The sequence below is a fragment of the Anopheles funestus genome, unplaced genomic scaffold (assembly GCF_943734845.2).
Source record: "Anopheles funestus unplaced genomic scaffold, idAnoFuneDA-416_04 scaffold_15_ctg1, whole genome shotgun sequence".
Taxonomy (NCBI): Eukaryota; Metazoa; Arthropoda; class Insecta; order Diptera; family Culicidae; genus Anopheles; species Anopheles funestus.
In genome coordinates, this window is record NW_026045320.1 from 249,762 (window position 1) to 276,585 (window position 26,824).

Sequence of the window (26,824 nt, forward strand, 5' to 3'; positions counted from 1 at the left end):
AAGACACATTAGCCAAGACACATTAGCCAAGACACCTTAGCCAAGACACCTTAGCCAAGACACCTTGGCCAAGACACATTAGCCAAGACACATTAGCCAAGACACATTAGCCAAGACACCTTAGCCAAGACATATTAGCCAAGACACATTAGCCAAGACACCTTAGCCAAGACACCTTAGCCAAGACACATTAGCCAAGACACATTAGCCAAGACACATTAGCCAAGACACATTAGCCAAGACACCTTAGCCAAGACACATTAGCTAAGACACATTAGCCAAGACACATTAGCCAAGACACATTAGCCAAGACACATTAGCCAAGACACCTTAGCCAAGACACCTTAGCCAAGACACATTAGCCAAGACACATTAGCCAAGACACATTAGCCAAGACACATTAGCCAAGACACCTTAGCCAAGACATATTAGCCAAGACACATTAGCCAAGACACCTTAGCCAAGACACCTTAGCCAAGACACATTAGCCAAGACACATTAGCCAAGACACATTAGCCAAGACACCTTAGCCAAGACATATTAGCCAAGACACATTAGCCAAGACACCTTAGCCAAGACACCTTAGCCAAGACACATTAGCCAAGACACATTAGCCAAGACACATTAGCCAAGACACATTAGCCAAGACACCTTAGCCAAGACACCTTAGCCAAGACACCTTAGAAAATACACCTTAGCCAAGACACATTAGCCAAGACACAGAAGCCGAGACACATAAGCCAAGACACATTAGCCAAGACACATTAGCCAAGACGCATTAGCCAAGACACCTTAGCCAAGACACGTTAGCCAAGACACATTAGGCAAGACACATTAGCCAAGACACATTAGTTAAGACACCTTAGCCAAGACACATTAGCCAAGACACATTAGCCAAGACACATTAGCCAAGACACATTAGAAAAGATACTTTAGCCAAGACACATTAGCCAAGACACCTTAGCCAAGACACCTTAGCCAAGACACCTTAGAAAATACACCTTAGCCAAGACACCTTAGCCAAGACACCTTAGCCAAGACACAGAAGCCGAGACACATAAGCCAAGACACATTAGCCAAGACACATTAGCCAAGACGCATTAGCCAAGACACCTAAGCCAAGACACATTAGCCAAGACACATTAGGCAAGACACATTAGCCAAGACACATTAGTTAAGACACCTTAGCCAAGACACATTAGCCAAGACACATTAGCCAAGACACATTAGCCAAGACACATTAGCCAAGACACATTAGCCAAGATACATTAGCCAAGACACCTTAGCCAAGACACCTTAGCCAAGACACCTTAGCCAAGACACCTTAGCCAAGACACCTTAGCCAAGACACATTAGCCAAGACACCTTAGCCAAGACACCTTAGCCAAGACACAGAAGCCGAAACACATTAACCAAGACACATTAGCCAAGACACATTAGCCAAGACGCATTAGCCAAGACACCTTAGCCAAGACACATTAGCCAAGACACATTAGGCAAGACACATTAGCCAAGACACATTAGTTAAGACACCTTAGCCAAGACACATTAGCCAAGACACATTAGCCAAGACACATTAACCAAGACACATGAGCTAAGACACCTTAGCCAAGACACATTAGCCAAGACACCTTAGCCAAGACACCTTAGCCAAGACACCTTAGCCGAGACACCTTAGCCAAGACACCTTAGAAAAGACACCTTAGTTAAGACACATTAGCCAAGACACATGAGCCGAGACACATAAGCCAATACACATTAGCCAAGACACATTAGCCAAGACGCATTAGCCAAGACACCTTAGCCAAGACACATGAGCCAAGACACATTAGCCAAGACACATTAGCCAAGACACATTAGCCAAGACACATTAGCCAAGACACATTAGCCGAGACACATTAGCCAAGACACCTTAGCCAAGACACCTTAACCAAGACACCTTAGCCAAGACACCTTAGCCAAGACACATTAGCCAAGACACATTAGCCAAGACACCTTAGCCAAGACACCTTAGCCAACACACATTAGCTGAGACACATTAGCCAAGACACATTAGCCAAGACACATTAGCCAAGACACCTTAGCCAAGACACCTTAGCCAAGACACCTTAGAAAAGACACCTTAGCCAAGACACCTTAGCCAAGACACCTTAGCCAAGACACATGAGCCGAGACACATAAGCCAAGACACATTAGCCAAGACACATTATCCAAGACGCATTAGCCAAGACACCTTAGCCAAGACACATTAGCCAAGACACCTTAGCCAAGACACATTAGCCAAGACACATGAGCTTAGACACCTTAGCCAAGACACATTAGCCAAGACACCTTAGCCAAGACACCTTAGCCAAGACACATTAGCCAAGACACATTAGCCAAGACATCTTAGCCAAGACACCTTAGCCAGGACACCTTAGCCAAGACACCTTAGCCAAGACACATTAGCCGAGACACCTTAGCCAAGACACCTTAGCCAAGACACCTTAGCCAAGACACATTAGCCAAGACACATTAGCCAAGACACATTAGCCAAGACACCTTAGCCAAGACACCTTAGCCAAGACACAGTAGCCAAGACACATTAGCCAAGACACATTAGCCAAGACACCTTAGCCAAGACACCTTAGCCAAGACACCTTAGCCAAGACACATTAGCCAAGAAACCTTAGCCAAGACACATTAGCCAAGACACCTTAGCCAAGACACCTTAGCCAAGACACATTAGCCAAGACACATTAGCCAAGACACCTTAGCCAAGACACCTTAGCCAAGACACCTTAGCCAAGACACATTAGCCAAGACACCTAAGCCAAGACACCTTAGCCAAGAAACATTAGCCGAGACACATTAGCCAAGACACATTAGCCAAGACACATTAGCCAAGACACATTAGCCAAGACACATTAGCCAAGACACCTTAGGCAAGACATCTTAGCCAAGACACCTTAGCCAAGACACATTAGCCAAGACACATTAGCCAAGACACCTTAGCCAAGACTCCTTAGCCAAGACACATTAGCCAAGACACCTTAGCCAAGACACATTAGCCAAGACACATTAGCCAAGACACATTAGCCGAGACACCTTAGCCAAGACACCTTAGCCAAGACACATTAGCCAAGACACCTTAGCCAAGACACATTAGCCAAGACACATAAGCCAAGACACATTAGCCAAGACACCTTGGCCAAGACACCTTAGCCAAGACACATTAGCCAAGACACATTAGCCAAGACACATTAGCCAAGACACCTTAGCCAAGACACATTAGCCAAGACGCCTTAGCCAAGACACATTAGCCAAGACACATTAGCCAAGACACATTAGCCAAGACACCTTAGCCAAGACACCTTAGCCAAGACACCTTAGCCAAGACACATTAGCCAAGACACCTTAGCCAAGACACATTAGCCAAGACACATTAGCCAAGACACATAAGCCAAGACACCTTAGCCAAGACACCTTAGCCAAGACACATTAGACGAGACACATTAGCCAAGACACATTAGCCAAGATACATTAGCCAAGACACATTAGCCAAGACACCTTAGCCAAGACACCTTAGCCAAGACACATTAGCCAAGACACCTTAGCCAAGACATATTAGCCAAGACACATTAGCCAAGACACCTTAGCCAAGACACCTTAGCCAAGACACATTAGCCGAGACACATTAGCCAAGACACATTAGCCAAGACACCTTAGCCAAGACACATTAGCCAAGACACATTAGCCAAGACACATTAGCCAAGACACCTTAGCCAAGACACATTAGCCAAGACACATTAGCCAAGACACATTAGCCAAGACACCTTAGCCAAGACACCTTAGCCAAGACACCTTAGCCAAGACACCTTAGCCAAGACACATTAGCCGAGACACCTTAGTCAAGACACCTTAGCCAAGACACCTTAGCCAAGACACCTTAGCCAAGACACATTAGCCAAGACACATTAGCCAAGACACATGAGCTAAGACACCTTAGCCAAGACACATTAGCTAAGTCACATTAGCCAAGACACATTAGCCAAGACACCTTAGCCAAGACACCTTAGCCAAGACACCTTAGCCAAGACACATTAGCCAAGACACCTTAGCCAAGACACCTTAGCCAAGACACATTAGCCAGGACACCTTAGCCAGGACACCTTAGCCAAGACACATTAGCCAAGACACATTAGCCAAGACACCTTAGCCAAGACACCTTAGCCAAGACACCTTAGCCAAGACACCTTAGCCAAGACACCTTAGCGAAGACACCTTAGCGAAGACACCTTAGCCAAGACACATTAGCCAAGACACATTAGCCAAGACACATGAGCTAAGACACCTTAGCCAAGACACATTAGCCAAGACACATTAGCCAAGACACATTAGCCAAGACACCTGTGAGAAACCTCACGAAACCAGTCGTGCGAGATTGTTTCTTTCGCAGAATCTTTCCGGATTCCTTTAAATACGTGTAACGCGCGCGATGATCGGTTAGCTACTGTGTTTTCATTTGTCCTTAAGTTCATTTAAATCGAGTTCATTTCCTAATCCTAATTGTTTATTAATCATTGCCCTCGATCGGTTGTCATAATTACTCCTCTAGTGCAGTTTTTAGCTATGGTCTATATTGCATGTTAATATCCGTGAAATATTTCAACTTAATTTTAATTAATTCAGATAAATCTCAACATTCCGGCCACCAAAGAAAGTATTTCATTAACTTCAATATTGGCTTATCTATAATGATTACATGCAATTCACTGCTCTAAACCTATCATGTGTGATCGCTATCAATGTGATCTCATGCCAAGTGAAGTGTATGTGTATGTGTATGTGTATGACACTTGTTTTGTTTGTTTTGTTTTGTTTTGATCGAAACCGATCGATCCCTTGTGGCTAATTATCTTCAAAAAGATCTGGATTCGGAAGAATAGCTAATCTAGCTGCTGCACGTACTATTTCCTTCCCTGCACCTGTTCTCAAAGTGACAACTCGAACCGTATTATCTTTCCCTGGGTGTAATTTCGTTATTCTGCCCATTGGCCATAAGGTAGGTGGTGTGTTGTCTTCCTTGATAATAACTAGTTGTCCCTCTTTCAGATCTACCGGTTTTGATGAAATATGTTTTGCACGGGCCTGTAGCTGTTGCAAATATTGTGGGTACCACCGTGCCCATATACACTGAAGGTGTTTTTGAACGAGTTCGTATTCTTTCAACCGATTTGACGGAGTGTTCGTATAATCAACCTGTGGTGGTGTTTACATGTTTGACCCTACTAAGAAATGACCCGGTGTCAACGGCTCCATATCAGTGGGCTCGCTCGATAACGGAACTAATGGTCGAGAATTAAGACATTGCTCAACCTGGGCCAACAATGTCAACCAGCCTTCTTGGGTGAGGCTCGCCGTCCCAATCGTCCGTATAATGTGATGTTTTGCGGACCGTACCGCAGCCTCCCACAGTCCACCGAAATGAGGCGCCCGTGGCGGAATGAACTTCCACCGGATTTCGTTGATCGCGCACCAATTGAAAATTTCCGCCCGTTCCGTGTTCCTGCACTTCAGCATCTGGTACAGACGATGCAGCTCGTGTGCAGCCCCCTTAAATGTAGTCGCGTTGTCGGAGTGAATTTCCGTAACCAGACCTCTGCGAGCGATGAATCGTCGTAATGCGGCTAAAAATGCAAAAGTAGTTAGATCGTTGACCAATTCTATGTGCACCGCTCTCGTCGAAAAGCATACGAAGATCGCGATGTATGCTTTGGTTGCGCTTCGATTGCGTATGGCTGACTTGATCATTACGGGTCCGCAATAATCAACCCCGCACACTGCAAACGGCCTTGTCGGTGACACTCTAGATGTAGGCAAATCGACGGCAGCTTGTCTCACCAACGAAGGTTTACTCTTAAAACACCTGTGGCATCGATGGAAAATAGACTTCACTAAAGTGCGGCCTCCAATTATCCAAAACCGCTGACGAAGTGAAGCTAGCAAAAGTTGCGGTCCAGCATGCAACAGTTTGCGATGATACCAACAAACCAGTAATGATGCGAGCGGGTGTTTCGACGATAGCACAATCGGATGTTTCGTGGCGTCTGTAATCTGCGCGTTTCGAAGCCGGCCACCAACACGCAAGATTCCATCATGATCAATGAAAGGTGACAACCATTTTAGCCGTGAGTGTCGTGGTGTCTCGTTACCACTCCTTATCGCATGAAGATCCTCCGGAAACGAATCTTGTTGCGCAAGTTTACACAAGCAAATCTCAGCGCGATGTAGTTCATCCTTGGATAGTGCTGAGATCAATGCGATAAGTTCTGCAACTGTTGTATTTTTTCTGCTAACTGCTGTTACCGAAGATACGCTATCCTTTAAGCATCGAAGATAGCGCAAGGCGTAGGCCGTCGTTCGAAGAAGTTTCAGGTAGCCAGAAAACCGTGCGAAATATTTGCTGCCAAAATCGTTCGTTGTAGATGTTGCAGCAACCAATTGTGTAGCTCTCTCCTCGTCATGGCAAACGATTTCTTCTGTGGTAGGGTTATGTGGCCAATCTGCCTCCTTGCTACTTAACCAATGTGGCCCATGCCACCAGCGATGAGAAGATAGTAGCTTGTCTGGAAGCAGCCCACGAGATATATCATCTGCTGGATTGTCCACCCCAGGAACGTGTCTCCAGCATTTGATCCGAGTTTCCTGTTGGATCTGTGCCACTCTGTTGGCGACAAATGGCTTCCAGCGACGTGGAGGTGACTTCAGCCAATATAACACCGTCATCGAATCAGTCCAACAGAAGATGATGATGGGAGTGTTGAGTGACGTACTGATTCACGTAATCAATTGTATGGCCAACCGTGCAGCGCAGAGCTCGAGTCTGGCGATCGAGTGAGTGTTAGTTAGCGAAACAACCTTTGACTTTGTGGTCAACAGGTTCACAGAAATCCCGTGATGATTTTCTGCTCGGAAATAGCAACATGCTCCGTATGCTGCTTGAGAGGCATCCGCGAAGACATGTAATTGGGTGGTAGTTGCATTTTGAAGCGATACGAACCGTGGAATGTGCAACTCACGAAGAGAATGTAGCGATAAGTGAAACCTGTTCCACTCTTGTTGAAGATGCAATGGTAGCTCACTGTCCCAACCCAGTGCAACACCATTTTCCTTAAGCGACCATAACTGCTGCATAAATAGTTTGGCAATAACTATCGTTGGGCCGAGTACTCCGAGGATGTCGAATATTTTAGCGATATACGATTAAACCAAGCGCTTTGTCAACATTGATGCGGAAGGAGGTAGTTCGATGCGAAACCGAATTACGTCTGCTGCTGGCTCCCAGATCAATCCCAAAGTGGACACAAATTGCGATTTGTTCCATTCATGGCATGTTTGCAATGCCAAATCCTCCTGAGGGATCCCGTGAAGCGCCTTAGGATTGTTCGATGCCCACTTTTTCAGCGCGAACCCAGCTGACTGCAACATGGATGAGATTTGTTTCTGCATCTCGATCGCGTCTGATATCTCATCTGTCCCCGTCAACAGATCATCAACGTAGAAATCTCGAAGCACCGGAACGACTGCTCGAGGATACTGTTCCTGATGATCGTATGCAGTTTGCTTCAATGTCCGTGTGGCTAAGAATGGCGCAGATGCGGTACCATACGTTACGGTTTGTAACTCGTAGGTTGCTATTGGTTCTGACGGATCCTTTCTGTACCGAATCCGAAGAAAGTTTTTATCTGCAGGGTGATGTCGGATTTGACGGTACATCTTTTCAACGTCAGCTGTGAGCGCAATAGCATGTGACCGAAATCGAAGCATAATAGTGTACAGATCTTGCTGAACGACAGGTCCAACCAGCAGGGAATCGTTTAAGGAATAACCTGACGTCGTCTTACACGAAGCATCGAATACTACACGAACCTTTGTCGATGTGCTGGATTCTTTTACAACAGCATGGTGCGGTAGGTAGTAATGTGGACATGATTCATCAATTGGCTCCTCGAGCCTTATCATGTGTCCCAAATGTTCATACTCATAAATGTTCATAGGATTAGCCTTCAGTCGCCGTTCCACCGCTAGCAAACGACGATCTGCTATCTGCCTTGAGGCTCCTAAAATGATATTCGGATTAGACTTGTGTGGCAAGCTAACGACATACCTTCCTGAACCATCCCGAGTTGTATTAGCGATGAAATGATTCTCACAGATGTCTTCTTCCACAGATAGAGCGGGTTCATCGGAGATGGTTTCGCTCTCCCAGAAACGTGTCATGATTGCCTCCAAAGGACTTTCGCTCGTTGCAACATGACATACACGTGGAGCTGGTGATGACTGCACTGTATTTCCGGAAACAGCCCATCCAAATCGGGTCTCCACTAGCCACGGCTTGCCTGCGCCTAATGATCGCTTACGTCCAGTATGAACCTCCCAGAATGGATCACTGCCGATGATGAGATCCACCTTACCAGGAACGTGATAAGTGGGATCAGCGAGGGTCACGTTCGGCATATCCCATGAAGAAACGTCTACCGGTTTGGTAGGAATGGCTGCGATTGGTGTGTCAAGGATGAAAAACTCCATCGGTGTGGTGAAGTGTAGGTCCTTAGATCGAACACTAGCGGTGATTGAACCTTTCACCTGCTGCCTTGCTGACCCGATGCCAGTAACGCACACATTCACCTTCGTACGAGGGGTGAGGAGTTTCTGAGCCAATGATTCCGATATAAAGTTTAACATCGATCCCGAATCAAGAAGCGCTCTAGCCTCGTGCTTAATTCCATAATCGTCTACGATGTAAACCATTGCCGTCTCGAGAAACACCATTTCATCGTCGGATTGAGCCGCCAGAGTAACTTTCGGTTGAACAGTTACGGATGAATGAGAAGCGTGATGAAGTAGGCTATGATGACGTTCACGGCATGATCGGCACGAGTAGTCTGATCTACAAGATTTCACTTGGTGTGAGCTGCTGAGGCAGTTCCAACATAGACCCTTTGCTTTGACAATGTCACGTCGTTGTTGTTTCTCCTTGTTGATGAATTCCGGACAATTGCGTAGTAGATGAGGTTCCGGACACTGCAACGGACATCTCTGTAGTTGTGGTGAAGTGGGGATGGATGCGTTCTTCTGCATTGCAGCTGCGCTCGTGATCGACTTCCGTGATGCAGGAAGACGATGTGCGCCGGCCACCTTGGTCGGTGCAATCTTTGCGCATGCAAAGCTCTTACTCGATTTCAATATTTGAACACGATCCTGCAGGAATTCAATCAGCTCACTGTACTTATCCCTTTTAAACTGCACGGAGTGTTTTTCCCACGCTAAGATGGTTTCGTTGTCCATCTTCATTAGAAGCATGTTGGACAGAGGTGTGTCCCACGAATCGACTGGTTCTTGTAGTTTCACCAATCCATTCACATGCCGCGTGAATTCATCCACCAACGATGTCAAACCGTCGACACTTTCTGCTTCTATTCCCGGAAGGAAATGAAGCTTCCGCCAATAATCGCGAATCAGCATCCGTGTATTGTCGTAACGCTTAAGAAGTGACGCCCACGTCACAGCGTAGTTCTCGGTAGTCAAAGCCACATGTTCAAAGGGCACCGCTGCGTCGCCCTTCAACGAAGAAAGCAAATATTGTAATTTTGCAATGTGTGGTAAGTCGGGTGAAGCGTCGATCATAGCGACAAAACGATCGCGGAATGACAACCACTTTGTCGAATCCCCATCGAACGTCGGCAGTTCGATTTTTGGCAACCGAAGATTGGGTGCGTTTGGCCGTCCAAACGCAAGCGTTGAATTTGCCAAAAGAGTGGATTCGTTTAGCGGGTTGGCGTCCTTCCGTTGGTTCTCTCTGAGAAATGATTTCAGCCGCCGGCACCGTTCTTCCATATCGATCCTGTCGTTGATACAGGATTGTATGGCCTCACTGCTGTCGTCGCATTCCTCCAGTTTCGCCACTGCGGTGAAAAACTCCTGCTTGTACTGCTCCAGCCCCTCCAAAGCCTCCGGAATTTGGCTTGCATCGTCGCTGCTGAACGCCTGTGTAAACCGCTCCAGCGATTTAATGTTCTCCAACGCGATTAGTTTTTGATGCTGGGCAGTTTTGATCTTTTTGTCCATTTTAGTCACTTTCACTGACTGATGATTCATGAAAATAACTACGACCGAAAGGACCGAAAAACACGATGACACAAATTAGAACGATGGCGCAATTTCGACCGTTGCCCTTTCCGTAGGGCGAATGAACTTTCACGCGCGAATTCGGAATGGCGCGTAAGATGATTTGCACCTTGCTCGTGATGCGGAGCGTACCGAATATACTGATGCTCTTGATGCAGAGCGAAGAAAGAAACAATTCACACTAATCCGTATCTATCCGGTTCGAAGGACCAAAAATGTGAGAAACCTCACGAAACCAGTCGTGCGAGATTGTTTCTTTCGCAAAATCTTTCCGGATTCCTTTTAATACGTGTAACGCGCGCGATGATCGGTTAGCTACTGTGTATTCATTTGTCCTTAAGTTCATTTACATCGAGTTCATTTCCTAATCCTAATAGTTCATTAATCATTGCCCTCGATCGGTTGTCATAATTACTCCTCTAGTGCAGTTTTTAGCTAAGGTCTATATTGCATGTAAATATCCGTGAAATATTTCAACTTAATTTTAATTAATTCAGATAAATCTCAACAACACCTTAGCCAAGACACATTAGCCAAGACACCTTAGCCAAGACACCTTAGCCAAGACACATTAGCCAAGACACCTAAGCCAAGACACCTTAGCCAAGACACATTAGCCAAGACACATTAGCCAAGACACCTTAGCCAAGACACCTTAGCCAAGACACCTTAGCCAAGACACCTTAGCCAAGACACCTTAGCCAAGACACCTTAGCCAAGACACATTAGCTGAAAGACATAAGCCGAGACACCTTAGCCAAGACACATTAGCCAAGACACCTCAGCAAAGACACATTAGCCAAGACACCTTAGGCAAGACATCTTAGCCAAGACACATTAGCCAAGACACATTAGCCAAGACACATTAGCCAAGACACCTTAGCCAAGACACATTAGCCAAGACACCTTAGCCAAGACACATTAGCCAAGACACATTAGCCAAGACACATTAGCCAAGACACATTAGCCAAGACACATAAGCCAAGACACATTAGCCAAGACACCTTTGCCAAGACACATTAGCCAAGACACCTTAGCCAGGACACCTTAGCCAAGACACATTAGCCAAGACACCTTTGCCAAGACACATTAGCCAAGACACATTAGCCAAGACACATTAGCCAAGACACATTAGCCAAGACACATTAGCCAAGACACATTAGCCAAGACACATAAGCCAAGACACATTAGCCAAGACACATTAGCCAAGACACATAAGCCAAGACACATTAGCCAAGACACCTTAGCCAAGACACCTTAGCCAAGACACATTAGCCAAGACACATCAGCCAAGACACCTTAGCCAAGACACATTAGCCAAGACACCTTAGCCAAGACACATTAACCAAGACACCTTAGCCAAGACACCTTAGCCAAGACACATCAGCCAAGACACATTAGCCAAGACACCTTAGCCAAGACACATTAGCCAAGACACATTAGCCAAGACACCTTAGCCAAGACACCTTAGCCAAGACACCTTAGCCAAGACACATTAGCCAAGACACCTTAGCCAAGACACCTTAGCCAAGAATCATTAGCCAAGACACATTAGCCGAGACACCTTAGCCAAGACACATTAGCCAAGACACCTTAGCCAAGACACCTTAGCCAAGACACATTAGCCAAGACACCTTAGCCAAGACACCTTAGCCAAGACACCTTTGCCAAGACACATTAGCCAAGACACCTTAGCCAAGACACCTTAGCCAAGACACATTAGCCAAGACACCTTAGCCAAGACACCTTAGCCAAGACACATTAGCCAAGACACCTTAGCCAAGACACCTTAGCCAAGACACCTTAGCCAAGACACATTAGCCAAGACACCTTAGCCAAGACACCTTAGCCAAGACACATTAGCCAAGACACCTTAGCCAAGACACATTAGCCAAGACACATTAGCCAAGACACATTAGCCAAGACACCTTAGCCAAGACACCTTAGCCAAGACACATTAGCCAAGACACCTTAGCCAAGACACCTTAGCCAACACACCTTAGCCAAGATACATTAGCCAAAATACATTAGCCAAGACACATTAGCCAAGACACATTAGCCAAGACACATTAGCCAAGACACATTAGCCAAGACACATTAGCCAAGACACCTTAGCCAAGACACATTAGCCAAGACACCTTAGCCAAGACACCTTAGCCAAGACACATTAGCCAAGACACATTAGCCAAGATACATAAGCCAAGACACATTAGCCAAGACACATTAGCCAAGACACATTAGCCAAGACACATTAGCCAAGACACCTTAGCCAAGACACATTAGCCAAGACACATTAGCCGAGACACATTAGCCAAGACACCTTAGCCAAGACACCTTAGCCAAGACACCTTGGCCAAGACACATTAGCCAAGACACATTAGCCAAGACACATTAGCCAAGACACCTTAGCCAAGACATATTAGCCAAGACACATTAGCCAAGACACCTTAGCCAAGACACCTTAGCCAAGACACATTAGCCAAGACACATTAGCCAAGACACATTAGCCAAGACACATTAGCCAAGACACCTTAGCCAAGACACATTAGCTAAGACACATTAGCCAAGACACATTAGCCAAGACACATTAGCCAAGACACATTAGCCAAGACACCTTAGCCAAGACACCTTAGCCAAGACACATTAGCCAAGACACATTAGCCAAGACACATTAGCCAAGACACATTAGCCAAGACACCTTAGCCAAGACATATTAGCCAAGACACATTAGCCAAGACACCTTAGCCAAGACACCTTAGCCAAGACACATTAGCCAAGACACATTAGCCAAGACACATTAGCCAAGACACCTTAGCCAAGACATATTAGCCAAGACACATTAGCCAAGACACCTTAGCCAAGACACCTTAGCCAAGACACATTAGCCAAGACACATTAGCCAAGACACATTAGCCAAGACACATTAGCCAAGACACCTTAGCCAAGACACCTTAGCCAAGACACCTTAGAAAATACACCTTAGCCAAGACACATTAGCCAAGACACAGAAGCCGAGACACATAAGCCAAGACACATTAGCCAAGACACATTAGCCAAGACGCATTAGCCAAGACACCTTAGCCAAGACACGTTAGCCAAGACACATTAGGCAAGACACATTAGCCAAGACACATTAGTTAAGACACCTTAGCCAAGACACATTAGCCAAGACACATTAGCCAAGACACATTAGCCAAGACACATTAGAAAAGATACTTTAGCCAAGACACATTAGCCAAGACACCTTAGCCAAGACACCTTAGCCAAGACACCTTAGAAAATACACCTTAGCCAAGACACCTTAGCCAAGACACCTTAGCCAAGACACAGAAGCCGAGACACATAAGCCAAGACACATTAGCCAAGACACATTAGCCAAGACGCATTAGCCAAGACACCTAAGCCAAGACACATTAGCCAAGACACATTAGGCAAGACACATTAGCCAAGACACATTAGTTAAGACACCTTAGCCAAGACACATTAGCCAAGACACATTAGCCAAGACACATTAGCCAAGACACATTAGCCAAGACACATTAGCCAAGATACATTAGCCAAGACACCTTAGCCAAGACACCTTAGCCAAGACACCTTAGCCAAGACACCTTAGCCAAGACACCTTAGCCAAGACACATTAGCCAAGACACCTTAGCCAAGACACCTTAGCCAAGACACAGAAGCCGAAACACATTAACCAAGACACATTAGCCAAGACACATTAGCCAAGACGCATTAGCCAAGACACCTTAGCCAAGACACATTAGCCAAGACACATTAGGCAAGACACATTAGCCAAGACACATTAGTTAAGACACCTTAGCCAAGACACATTAGCCAAGACACATTAGCCAAGACACATTAACCAAGACACATGAGCTAAGACACCTTAGCCAAGACACATTAGCCAAGACACCTTAGCCAAGACACCTTAGCCAAGACACCTTAGCCGAGACACCTTAGCCAAGACACCTTAGAAAAGACACCTTAGTTAAGACACATTAGCCAAGACACATGAGCCGAGACACATAAGCCAATACACATTAGCCAAGACACATTAGCCAAGACGCATTAGCCAAGACACCTTAGCCAAGACACATGAGCCAAGACACATTAGCCAAGACACATTAGCCAAGACACATTAGCCAAGACACATTAGCCAAGACACATTAGCCGAGACACATTAGCCAAGACACCTTAGCCAAGACACCTTAACCAAGACACCTTAGCCAAGACACCTTAGCCAAGACACATTAGCCAAGACACATTAGCCAAGACACCTTAGCCAAGACACCTTAGCCAACACACATTAGCTGAGACACATTAGCCAAGACACATTAGCCAAGACACATTAGCCAAGACACCTTAGCCAAGACACCTTAGCCAAGACACCTTAGAAAAGACACCTTAGCCAAGACACCTTAGCCAAGACACCTTAGCCAAGACACATGAGCCGAGACACATAAGCCAAGACACATTAGCCAAGACACATTATCCAAGACGCATTAGCCAAGACACCTTAGCCAAGACACATTAGCCAAGACACCTTAGCCAAGACACATGAGCTTAGACACCTTAGCCAAGACACATTAGCCAAGACACCTTAGCCAAGACACCTTAGCCAAGACACATTAGCCAAGACACATTAGCCAAGACATCTTAGCCAAGACACCTTAGCCAGGACACCTTAGCCAAGACACCTTAGCCAAGACACATTAGCCGAGACACCTTAGCCAAGACACCTTAGCCAAGACACCTTAGCCAAGACACATTAGCCAAGACACATTAGCCAAGACACATTAGCCAAGACACCTTAGCCAAGACACCTTAGCCAAGACACAGTAGCCAAGACACATTAGCCAAGACACATTAGCCAAGACACCTTAGCCAAGACACCTTAGCCAAGACACCTTAGCCAAGACACATTAGCCAAGAAACCTTAGCCAAGACACATTAGCCAGGACACCTTAGCCAAGACACCTTAGCCAAGACACATTAGCCAAGACACATTAGCCAAGACACCTTAGCCAAGACACCTTAGCCAAGACACCTTAGCCAAGACACATTAGCCAAGACACCTAAGCCAAGACACCTTAGCCAAGAAACATTAGCCGAGACACATTAGCCAAGACACATTAGCCAAGACACATTAGCCAAGACACATTAGCCAAGACACATTAGCCAAGACACCTTAGGCAAGACATCTTAGCCAAGACACCTTAGCCAAGACACATTAGCCAAGACACATTAGCCAAGACACCTTAGCCAAGACTCCTTAGCCAAGACACATTAGCCAAGACACCTTAGCCAAGACACATTAGCCAAGGCACATTAGCCAAGACACATTAGCCGAGACACCTTAGCCAAGACACCTTAGCCAAGACACATTAGCCAAGACACCTTAGCCAAGACACATTAGCCAAGACACATAAGCCAAGACACATTAGCCAAGACACCTTGGCCAAGACACCTTAGCCAAGACACATTAGCCAAGACACATTAGCCAAGACACATTAGCCAAGACACCTTAGCCAAGACACATTAGCCAAGACGCCTTAGCCAAGACACATTAGCCAAGACACATTAGCCAAGACACATTAGCCAAGACACCTTAGCCAAGACACCTTAGCCAAGACACCTTAGCCAAGACACATTAGCCAAGACACCTTAGCCAAGACACATTAGCCAAGACACATTAGCCAAGACACATAAGCCAAGACACCTTAGCCAAGACACCTTAGCCAAGACACATTAGACGAGACACATTAGCCAAGACACATTAGCCAAGATACATTAGCCAAGACACATTAGCCAAGACACCTTAGCCAAGACACCTTAGCCAAGACACATTAGCCAAGACACCTTAGCCAAGACATATTAGCCAAGACACATTAGCCAAGACACCTTAGCCAAGACACCTTAGCCAAGACACATTAGCCGAGACACATTAGCCAAGACACATTAGCCAAGACACCTTAGCCAAGACACATTAGCCAAGACACATTAGCCAAGACACATTAGCCAAGACACCTTAGCCAAGACACATTAGCCAAGACACATTAGCCAAGACACATTAGCCAAGACACCTTAGCCAAGACACCTTAGCCAAGACACCTTAGCCAAGACACCTTAGCCAAGACACATTAGCCGAGACACCTTAGTCAAGACACCTTAGCCAAGACACCTTAGCCAAGACACCTTAGCCAAGACACATTAGCCAAGACACATTAGCCAAGACACATGAGCTAAGACACCTTAGCCAAGACACATTAGCTAAGTCACATTAGCCAAGACACATTAGCCAAGACACCTTAGCCAAGACACCTTAGCCAAGACACCTTAGCCAAGACACATTAGCCAAGACACCTTAGCCAAGACACCTTAGCCAAGACACATTAGCCAGGACACCTTAGCCAGGACACCTTAGCCAAGACACATTAGCCAAGACACATTAGCCAAGACACCTTAGCCAAGACACCTTAGCCAAGACACCTTAGCCAAGACACCTTAGCCAAGACACCTTAGCGAAGACACCTTAGCGAAGACACCTTAGCCAAGACACATTAGCCAAGACACATTAGCCAAGACACATGAGCTAAGACACCTTAGCCAAGACACATTAGCCAAGACACATTAGCCAAGACACATTAGCCAAGACACCTGTGAGAAACCTCACGAAACCAGTCGTGCGAGATTGTTTCTTTCGCAGAATCTTTCCGGATTCCTTTAAATACGTGTAACGCGCGCGATGATCGGTTAGCTACTGTGTTTTCATTTGTCCTTAAGTTCATTTAAATCGAGTTCATTTCCTAATCCTAATTGTTTATTAATCATTGCCCTCGATCGGTTGTCATAATTACTCCTCTAGTGCAGTTTTTAGCTATGGTCTATATTGCATGTTAATATCCGTGAAATATTTCAACTTAATTTTAATTAATTCAGATAAATCTCAACATTCCGGCCACCAAAGAAAGTATTTCATTAACTTCAATATTGGCTTATCTATAATGATTACATGCAATTCACTGCTCTAAACCTATCATGTGTGATCGCTATCAATGTGATCTCATGCCAAGTGAAGTGTATGTGTATGTGTATGTGTATGACACTTGTTTTGTTTGTTTTGTTTTGTTTTGATCGAAACCGATCGATCCCTTGTGGCTAATTATCTTCAAAAAGATCTGGATTCGGAAGAATAGCTAATCTAGCTGCTGCACGTACTATTTCCTTCCCTGCACCTGTTCTCAAAGTGACAACTCGAACCGTATTATCTTTCCCTGGGTGTAATTTCGTTATTCTGCCCATTGGCCATAAGGTAGGTGGTGTGTTGTCTTCCTTGATAATAACTAGTTGTCCCTCTTTCAGATCTACCGGTTTTGATGAAATATGTTTTGCACGGGCCTGTAGCTGTTGCAAATATTGTGGGTACCACCGTGCCCATATACACTGAAGGTGTTTTTGAACGAGTTCGTATTCTTTCAACCGATTTGACGGAGTGTTCGTACAATCAACCTGTTGTGGTGCTAACATGTTTGACCCTACTAAGAAATGACCCGGTGTCAACGGCTCCATATCAGTGGGCTCGCTCGATAACGGAACTAATGGTCGAGAATTAAGACATTGCTCAACCTGGGCCAACAATGTCAACCAGCCTTCTTGGGTGAGGCTCGCCGTCCCAATCGTCCGTATAATGTGATGTTTTGCGGACCGTACCGCAGCCTCCCACAGTCCACCGAAATGAGGCGCCCGTGGCGGAATGAACTTCCACCGGATTTCGTTGATCGCGCACCAATTGAAAATTTCCGCCCGTTCCGTGTTCCTGCACTTCAGCATCTGGTACAGACGATGCAGCTCGTGTGCAGCCCCCTTAAATGTAGTCGCGTTGTCGGAGTGAATTTCCGTAACCAGACCTCTGCGAGCGATGAATCGTCGTAATGCGGCTAAAAATGCAAAAGTAGTTAGATCGTTGACCAATTCTATGTGCACCGCTCTCGTCGAAAAGCATACGAAGATCGCGATGTATGCTTTGGTTGCGCTTCGATTGCGTATGGCTGACTTGATCATTACGGGTCCGCAATAATCAACCCCGCACACTGCAAACGGCCTTGTCGGTGACACTCTAGATGTAGGCAAATCGACGGCAGCTTGTCTCACCAACGAAGGTTTACTCTTAAAACACCTGTGGCATCGATGGAAAATAGACTTCACTAAAGTGCGGCCTCCAATTATCCAAAACCGCTGACGAAGTGAAGCTAGCAAAAGTTGCGGTCCAGCATGCAACAGTTTGCGATGATACCAACAAACCAGTAATGATGCGAGCGGGTGTTTCGACGATAGCACAATCGGATGTTTCGTGGCGTCTGTAATCTGCGCGTTCCGAAGCCGGCCACCAACACGCAAGATTCCATCATGATCAATGAAAGGTGACAACCATTTTAGCCATGAGTGTCGTGGTGTCTCGTTACCACTCCTTATCGCATGAAGATCCTCCGGAAACGAATCTTGTTGCGCAAGTTTACACAAGCAAATCTCAGCGCGATGTAGTTCATCCTTGGATAGTGCTGAGATCAATGCGATAAGTTCTGCAACTGTTGTATTTTTTCTGCTAACTGCTGTTACCGAAGATACGCTATCCTTTAAGCATCGAAGATAGCGCAAGGCGTAGGCCGTCGTTCGAAGAAGTTTCAGGTAGCCAGAAAACCGTGCGAAATATTTGCTGCCAAAATCGTTCGTTGTAGATGTTGCAGCAACCAATTGTGTAGCTCTCTCCTCGTCATTGCAAACGATTTCTTCTGTGGTAGGGTTATGTGGCCAATCTGCCTCCTTGCTACTTAACCAATGTGGCCCATGCCACCAGCAATGAGAAGATAGTAGCTTGTCTGGAAGCAGCCCACGAGATATATCATCTGCTGGATTGTCCACCCCAGGAACGTGTCTCCAGCATTTGATCCGAGTTTCCTGTTGGATCTGTGCCACTCTGTTGGCGACAAATGGCTTCCAGCGACGTGGAGGTGACTTCAGCCAATATAACACCGTCATCGAATCAGTCCAACAGAAGATGATGATGGGAGTGTTGAGTGACGTACTGATTCACGTAATCAATTGTATGGCCAACCGTGCAGCGCAGAGCTCAAGTCTGGCGATCGAGTGAGTGTTAGTTAGCGAAACAACCTTTGACTTTGTGGTCAACAGGTTCACAGAAATCCCGTGATGATTTTCTGCTCGGAAATAGCAACATGCTCCGTATGCTGCTTGAGAGGCATCCGCGAAGACATGTAATTGGGTGGTAGTTGCATTTTGAAGCGATACGAACCGTGGAATGTGCAACTCACGAAGAGAATGTAGCGATAAGTGAAACCTGTTCCACTCTTGTTGAAGATGCAATGGTAGCTCACTGTCCCAACCCAGTGCAACACCATTTTCCTTAAGCGACCATAACTGCTGCATAAATAGTTTGGCAATAACTATCGTTGGGCCGAGTACTCCGAGGATGTCGAATATTTTAGCGATATACGATTAAACCAAGCGCTTTGTCAACATTGATGCGGAAGGAGGTAGTTCGATGCGAAACCGAATTACGTCTGCTGCTGGCTCCCAGATCAATCCCAAAGTGGACACAAATTGCGATTTGTTCCATTCATGGCATGTTTGCAATGCCAAATCCTCCTGAGGGATCCCGTGAAGCGCCTTAGGATTGTTCGATGCCCACTTTTTCAGCGCGAACCCAGCTGACTGCAACATGGATGAGATTTGTTTCTGCATCTCGATCGCGTCTGATATCTCATCTGTCCCCGTCAACAGATCATCAACGTAAAAATCTCGAAGCACCGGAACGACTGCTCGAGGATACTGTTCCTGATGATCGTATGCAGTTTGCTTCAATGTCCGTGTGGCTAAGAATGGCGCAGATGCGGTACCATACGTTACGGTTTGTAACTCGTAGGTTGCTATTGGTTCTGACGGATCCTTTCTGTACCGAATTCGAAGAAAGTTTTTATCTGCAGGGTGATGTCGGATTTGACGGTACATCTTTTCAACGTCAGCTGTGAGCGCAATAGCATGTGACCGAAATCGAAGCATAATAGTGTACAGATCTTGCTGAACGACAGGTCCAACCAGCAGGGAATCGTTTAAGGAATAACCTGACGTCGTCTTACACGAAGCATCGAATACTACACGAACCTTTGTCGATGTGCTGGATTCTTTTACAACAGCATGGTGCGGTAGGTAGTAATGTGGACATGATTCATCAATTGGCTCCTCGAGCCTTATCATGTGTCCCAAATGTTCATACTCATAAATGTTCATAGGATTAGCCTTCAGTCGCCGTTCCACCGCTAGCAAACGACGATCTGCTATCTGCCTTGGGGCTCCTAAAATGATATTCGGATTAGACTTGTGTGGCAAGCTAACGACATACCTTCCTGAACCATCCCGAGTTGTATTAGCGATGAAATGATTCTCACAGATGTCTTCTTCCACAGATAGAGCGGGTTCATCGGAGATGGTTTTGCTCTCCCAGAAACGTGTCATGATTGCCTCCAAAGGACTTTCGCTCGTTGCAACATGACATACACGTGGAGCTGGTGATGACTGCACTGTATTTCCGGAAACAGCCCATCCAAATCGGGTCTCCACTAGCCACGGCTTGCCTGCGCCTAACGATCGCTTACGTCCAGTATGAACCTCCCAGAATGGATCACTGCCGATGATGAGATCCACCTTACCAGGAACGTGATAAGTGGGATCAGCGAGGGTCACGTTCGGCATATCCCATGAAGAAACGTCTACCGGTTTGGTAGGAATGGCTGCGATTGGTGTGTCAAGGATGAAAAACTCCATCGGTGTGGTGAAGTGTAGGTCCTTAGATCGAACACTAGCGGTGATTGAACCTTTCACCTGCTGCCTTGCTGACCCGATGCCAGTAACGCACACATTCACCTTCGTACGAGGGGTGAGGAGTTTCTGAGCCAATGATTCCGATATAAAGTTTAACATCGAACCCGAATCAAGAAGCGCTCTAGCCTCGTGCTTAATTCCATAATCGTCTACGATGTAAACCATTGCCGTCTCGAGAAACACCATTTCATCGTCGGATTGAGCCGCCAGAGTAACTTTCGGTTGAATAGTTACGGATGAATGAGAAGCGTGATGAAGTAGGCTATGATGACGTTCACGGCATGATCGGCACGAGTAGTCTGATCTACAAGATTTCACTTGGTGTGAGCTGCTGAGGCAGTTCCAACATAGACCCTTTGCTTTGACAATGTCACGTCGTTGTTGTTTCTCCTTGTTGATGAATTCCGGACAATTGCGTAGTAGATGAGGTTCCGGACACTGCAACGGACATCTCTGTAGTTGTGGTGAAGTGGGGATGGATGCGTTCTTCTGCATTGCAGCTGCGCTCGTGATCGACTTCCGTGATGCAGGAAGACGATGTGCGCCGGCCACCTTGGTCGGTGCAATCTTTGCGCATGCAAAGCTCTTACTCGATTTCAATATTTGAACACGATCCTGCAGGAATTCAATCAGCTCACTGTACTTATCCCTTTTAAACTGCACGGAGTGTTTTTCCCACGCTAAGATGGTTTCGTTGTCCATCTTCATTAGAAGCATGTTGGACAGAGGTGTGTCCCACGAATCGACTGGTTCTTGTAGTTTCACCAATCCATTCACATGCCGCGTGAATTCATCCACCAACGATGTCAAACCGTCGACACTTTCTGCTTCTATTCCCGGAAGGAAATGAAGCTTCCGCCAATAATCGCGAATCAGCATCCGTGTATTGTCGTAACGCTTAAGAAGTGACGCCCACGTCACAGCGTTGTTCTCGGTAGTCAAAGCCACATGTTCAAAGGGCACCGCTGCGTCGCCCTTCAACGAAGAAAGCAAATATTGTAATTTTGCAATGTGTGGTAAGTCGGGTGAAGCGTCGATCATAGCGACAAAACGATCGCGGAATGACAACCACTTTGTCGAATCCCCATCGAACGTCGGCAGTTCGATTTTTGGCAACCGAAGATTGGGTGCGTTTGGCCGTCCAAACGCGAGCGTTGAATTTGCCAAAAGAGTGGATTCGTTTAGCGGGTTGGCGTCCTTCCGTTGGTTCTCTCTGAGAAATGATTTCAGCCGCCGGCACCGTTCTTCCATATCGATCCTGTCGTTGATACAGGATTGTATGGCCTCACTGCTGTCGTCGCATTCCTCCAGTTTCGCCACTGCGGTGAAAAACTCCTGCTTGTACTGCTCCAGCCCCTCCAAAGCCTCCGGAATTTGGCTTGCATCGTCGCTGCTGAACGCCTGTGTAAACCGCTCCAGCGATTTAATGTTCTCCAACGCGATTAGTTTTTGATGCTGGGCAGTTTTGATCTTTTTTTCCATTTTAGTCACTTTCACTGACTGATGATTCATGAAAATAACTACGACCGAAAGGACCGAAAAACACGATGACACAAATTAGAACGATGGCGCAATTTCGACCGTTGCCCTTTCCGTAGGGCGAATGAACTTTCACGCGCGAATTCGGAATGGCGCGTAAGATGATTTGCACCTTGCTCGTGATGCGGAGCGTACCGAATATACTGATGCTCTTGATGCAGAGCGAAGAAAGAAACAATTCACACTAATCCGTATCTATCCGGTTCGAAGGACCAAAAATGTGAGAAACCTCACGAAACCAGTCGTGCGAGATTGTTTCTTTCGCAAAATCTTTCCGGAATCCTTTTAATACGTGTAACGCGCGCGATGATCGGTTAGCTACTGTGTATTCATTTGTCCTTAAGTTCATTTACATCGAGTTCATTTCCTAATCCTAATAGTTCATTAATCATTGCCCTCGATCGGTTGTCATAATTACTCCTCTAGTGCAGTTTTTAGCTAAGGTCTATATTGCATGTAAATATCCGTGAAATATTTCAACTTAATTTTAATTAATTCAGATAAATCTCAACAACACCTTAGCCAAGACACATTAGCCAAGACACCTTAGCCAAGACACCTTAGCCAAGACACATTAGCCAAGACACCTAAGCCAAGACACCTTAGCCAAGACACATTAGCCAAGACACATTAGCCAAGACACCTTAGCCAAGACACCTTAGCCAAGACACCTTAGCCAAGACACCTTAGCCAAGACACCTTAGCCAAGACACCTTAGCCAAGACACATTAGCTGAAAGACATAAGCCGAGACACCTTAGCCAAGACACATTAGCCAAGACACCTCAGCAAAGACACATTAGCCAAGACACCTTAGGCAAGACATCTTAGCCAAGACACATTAGCCAAGACACATTAGCCAAGACACATTAGCCAAGACACCTTAGCCAAGACACATTAGCCAAGACACCTTAGCCAAGACACATTAGCCAAGACACATTAGCCAAGACACATTAGCCAAGACACATTAGCCAAGACACATTAGCCAAGACACATAAGCCAAGACACATTAGCCAAGACACCTTTGCCAAGACACATTAGCCAAGACACCTTAGCCAGGACACCTTAGCCAAGACACATTATCCAAGACACCTTTGCCAAGACACATTAGCCAAGACACATTAGCCAAGACACATTAGCCAAGACACATTAGCCAAGACACATTAGCCAAGACACATTAGCCAAGACACATAAGCCAAGACACATTAGCCAAGACACATTAGCCAAGACACATAAGCCAAGACACATTAGCCAAGACACCTTAGCCAAGACACCTTAGCCAAGACACATTAGCCAAGACACATCAGCCAAGACACCTTAGCCAAGACACATTAGCCAAGACACCTTAGCCAAGACACATTAACCAAGACACCTTAGCCAAGACACCTTAGCCAAGACACATCAGCCAAGACACATTAGCCAAGACACCTTAGCCAAGACACATTAGCCAAGACACATTAGCCAAGACACCTTAGCCAAGACACCTTAGCCAAGACACCTTAGCCAAGACACATTAGCCAAGACACCTTAGCCAAGACACCTTAGCCAAGAATCATTAGCCAAGACACATTAGCCGAGACACCTTAGCCAAGACACATTAGCCAAGACACCTTAGCCAAGACACCTTAGCCAAGACACATTAGCCAAGACACCTTAGCCAAGACACCTTAGCCAAGACACCTTTGCCAAGACACATTAGCCAAGACACCTTAGCCAAGACACCTTAGCCAAGACACATTAGCCAAGACACCTTAGCCAAGACACCTTAGCCAAGACACATTAGCCAAGACACCTTAGCCAAGACACCTTAGCCAAGACACCTTAGCCAAGACACATTAGCCAAGACACCTTAGCCAAGACACCTTAGCCAAGACACATTAGCCAAGACACCTTAGCCAAGACACATTAGCCAAGACACATTAGCCAAGACACATTAGCCAAGACACCTTAGCCAAGACACCTTAGCCAAGACACATTAGCCAAGACACCTTAGCCAAGACACCTTAGCCAACACACCTTAGCCAAGATACATTAGCCAAAATACATTAGCCAAGACACATTAGCCAAGACACATTAGCCAAGACACATTAGCCAAGACACATTAGCCAAGACACATTAGCCAAGACACCTTAGCCAAGACACATTAGCCAAGACACCTTAGCCAAGACACATTAGCCAAGACACATTAGCCAAGACACATTAGCCAAGATACATAAGCCAAGACACATTAGCCAAGACACATTAGCCAAGACACATTAGCCAAGACACATTAGCCAAGACACCTTAGCCAAGACACATTAGCCAAGACACATTAGCCGAGACACATTAGCCAAGACACCTTAGCCAAGACACCTTAGCCAAGACACCTTAGCCAAGACACCTTAGCCAAGACACCTTAGCCGAGACACTTTAGCCAAGACACCTTAGCCAAGACACATTAGCCAAGACACCTTAGCCAAGACACCTTAGCCAAGACACATTAGCCAAGAGACATTAGCCGAGACACATTAGCCAAGACACATTAGCCAAGACACTTTTGCCAAGACACCTTAGCCAAGACACATTAGCCAAGACACCTTTGCCAAGACACATTAGCCAAGACACCTTAGCCAAGACACATTAGCCAAGACACCTTAGCCAAGACACATTAGCCAAGACACCTTAGCCAAGACACATTAGCCAAGACACATTAGCCAAGACACCTTTGCCAAGACACATTAGCCAAGACACATTAGCCAAGACACATTAGCCAAGACACATTAGCCAAGACACCTTAGCCAAGACACATTAGCCAAGACACATTAGCCAAGACACATTAGCCAAGACACATTAGCCAAGACACATTAGCCAAGACACATAAGCCAAGACACATTAGCCAAGACACATTAGCCAAGACACATTAGCCAAGACACATTAGCCAAGACACATTAGCCAAGACACCTTTGCCAAGACATCTTAGCCAAGACAAATTAGCCAAGACACATTAGCCAAGACACATTAGCCAAGACACCTTTGCCAAGACACATTAGCCAAGACACATTAGCCAAGACACATTAGCCAAGACACATTAGCCAAGACACCTTAGCCAAGACACATTAGCCAAGACACCTTAGCCAAGACACCTTAGCCAAGACACATTAGTCAAGACACATTAGCCAAGACACATTAGCCAAGACACATTAGCCAAGACACATCAGCCAAGACACCTTAGCCAAGACACATTAGCCAAGACACCTTAGCCAAGACACCTTAGCCAAGACACATTAGCCAAGACACATGACCAAAGACACATAAGCCAAGACACCTTTGCCAAGACACATTTGCCAAGACACCTTAGCCTAGACACCTTAGCCAAGACACATTAGCCAAGACACATTAGCCAAGACACATTAGCCAAGACACATTAGCCAAGACACCTTAGCCAAGACACATTACCCAAGACACATTAGCCAAGACACCTTAGCCAAGACACATTAGCCAAGACACATTAGCCAAGACACCTTAGCCAAGACACTTTAGCCAAGACACATTAGCCAAGACACATAAGCCAAGACACATTAGCCAAGACACATTAGCCAAGACACTTTAGCCAAGACACCTTAGCCAAGACACATTAGCCAAGACACCTTTGCCAAGACACATTAGCCAAGACACATTAGCCACGACACATTAGCCAAGACACATTAGCCAAGACACATTAGCCAAGACACATTAGCCAAGACACATTAGCCAAGACACCTTAGCCAAGACACCTTAGCCAAGACACATTAGCCAAGACACCTTTGCCAAGACACATTAGCCAAGACACCTTAGCCAAGACACATTAGCCAAGACACATTAGCCAAGAAACATTAGCCAAGACACATTAGCCAAGACACATTAGCCAAGACACCTTAGCCAAGACACATTAGCCAAGACACATTAGCCAAGACACATTAGCCACGATACTTTAGCCGAGACACATTACCCAAGACACCTTTGCCAAGACACATTAGCCAAGACACATTAGTCAAGACACATTAGCCAAGACACCTTAGCCAAGACACCTTAGCCAAGACACATTAGCCAAGACACCTTTGCCAAGACACATTAGCCAAGACACCTTAGCCAAGACACATTGGCCAAGACACATTAGCCAAGACACATTAGCCAAGACACATTAGCCAAGACACCTTAGCCAAGACACATAAGCCAAGACACATTAGCCAAGACACATA

At 45.9% G+C, this 26,824-nt stretch overlaps 2 protein-coding genes across 2 annotated transcripts; both read right to left on the minus strand.

Moving 5' to 3' along the window:
* Positions 1 to 6,830: 6,830 nt before the first annotated feature.
* Positions 6,831 to 10,110, minus strand: LOC125774379 (uncharacterized). Its single transcript, XM_049444608.1, has one exon. The coding sequence runs from the start codon at positions 10,108 to 10,110 to the stop codon at positions 7,246 to 7,248; it is 2,865 nt and encodes a 954-aa protein (XP_049300565.1). The 3' UTR covers positions 6,831 to 7,245.
* Positions 10,111 to 19,330: 9,220 nt separating this feature from the next.
* On the minus strand, positions 19,331 to 22,551 carry LOC125774380 (uncharacterized). The gene has a single exon (XM_049444609.1). It carries the CDS (start codon positions 22,549 to 22,551, stop codon positions 19,687 to 19,689), a length of 2,865 nt encoding a protein of 954 aa, XP_049300566.1. The 3' UTR covers positions 19,331 to 19,686.
* Positions 22,552 to 26,824: the final 4,273 nt, after the last annotated feature.

What these genes read in the sequence shown, in the direction of transcription:
- LOC125774379 (XM_049444608.1), bottom strand. Translation starts at nt 10,110, where the DNA reads ATGGACAAAAAGATCAAAACTGCCCAGCATCAAAAACTAATCGCGTTG.
- LOC125774380 (XM_049444609.1), bottom strand. Translation starts at nt 22,551, where the DNA reads ATGGAAAAAAAGATCAAAACTGCCCAGCATCAAAAACTAATCGCGTTG.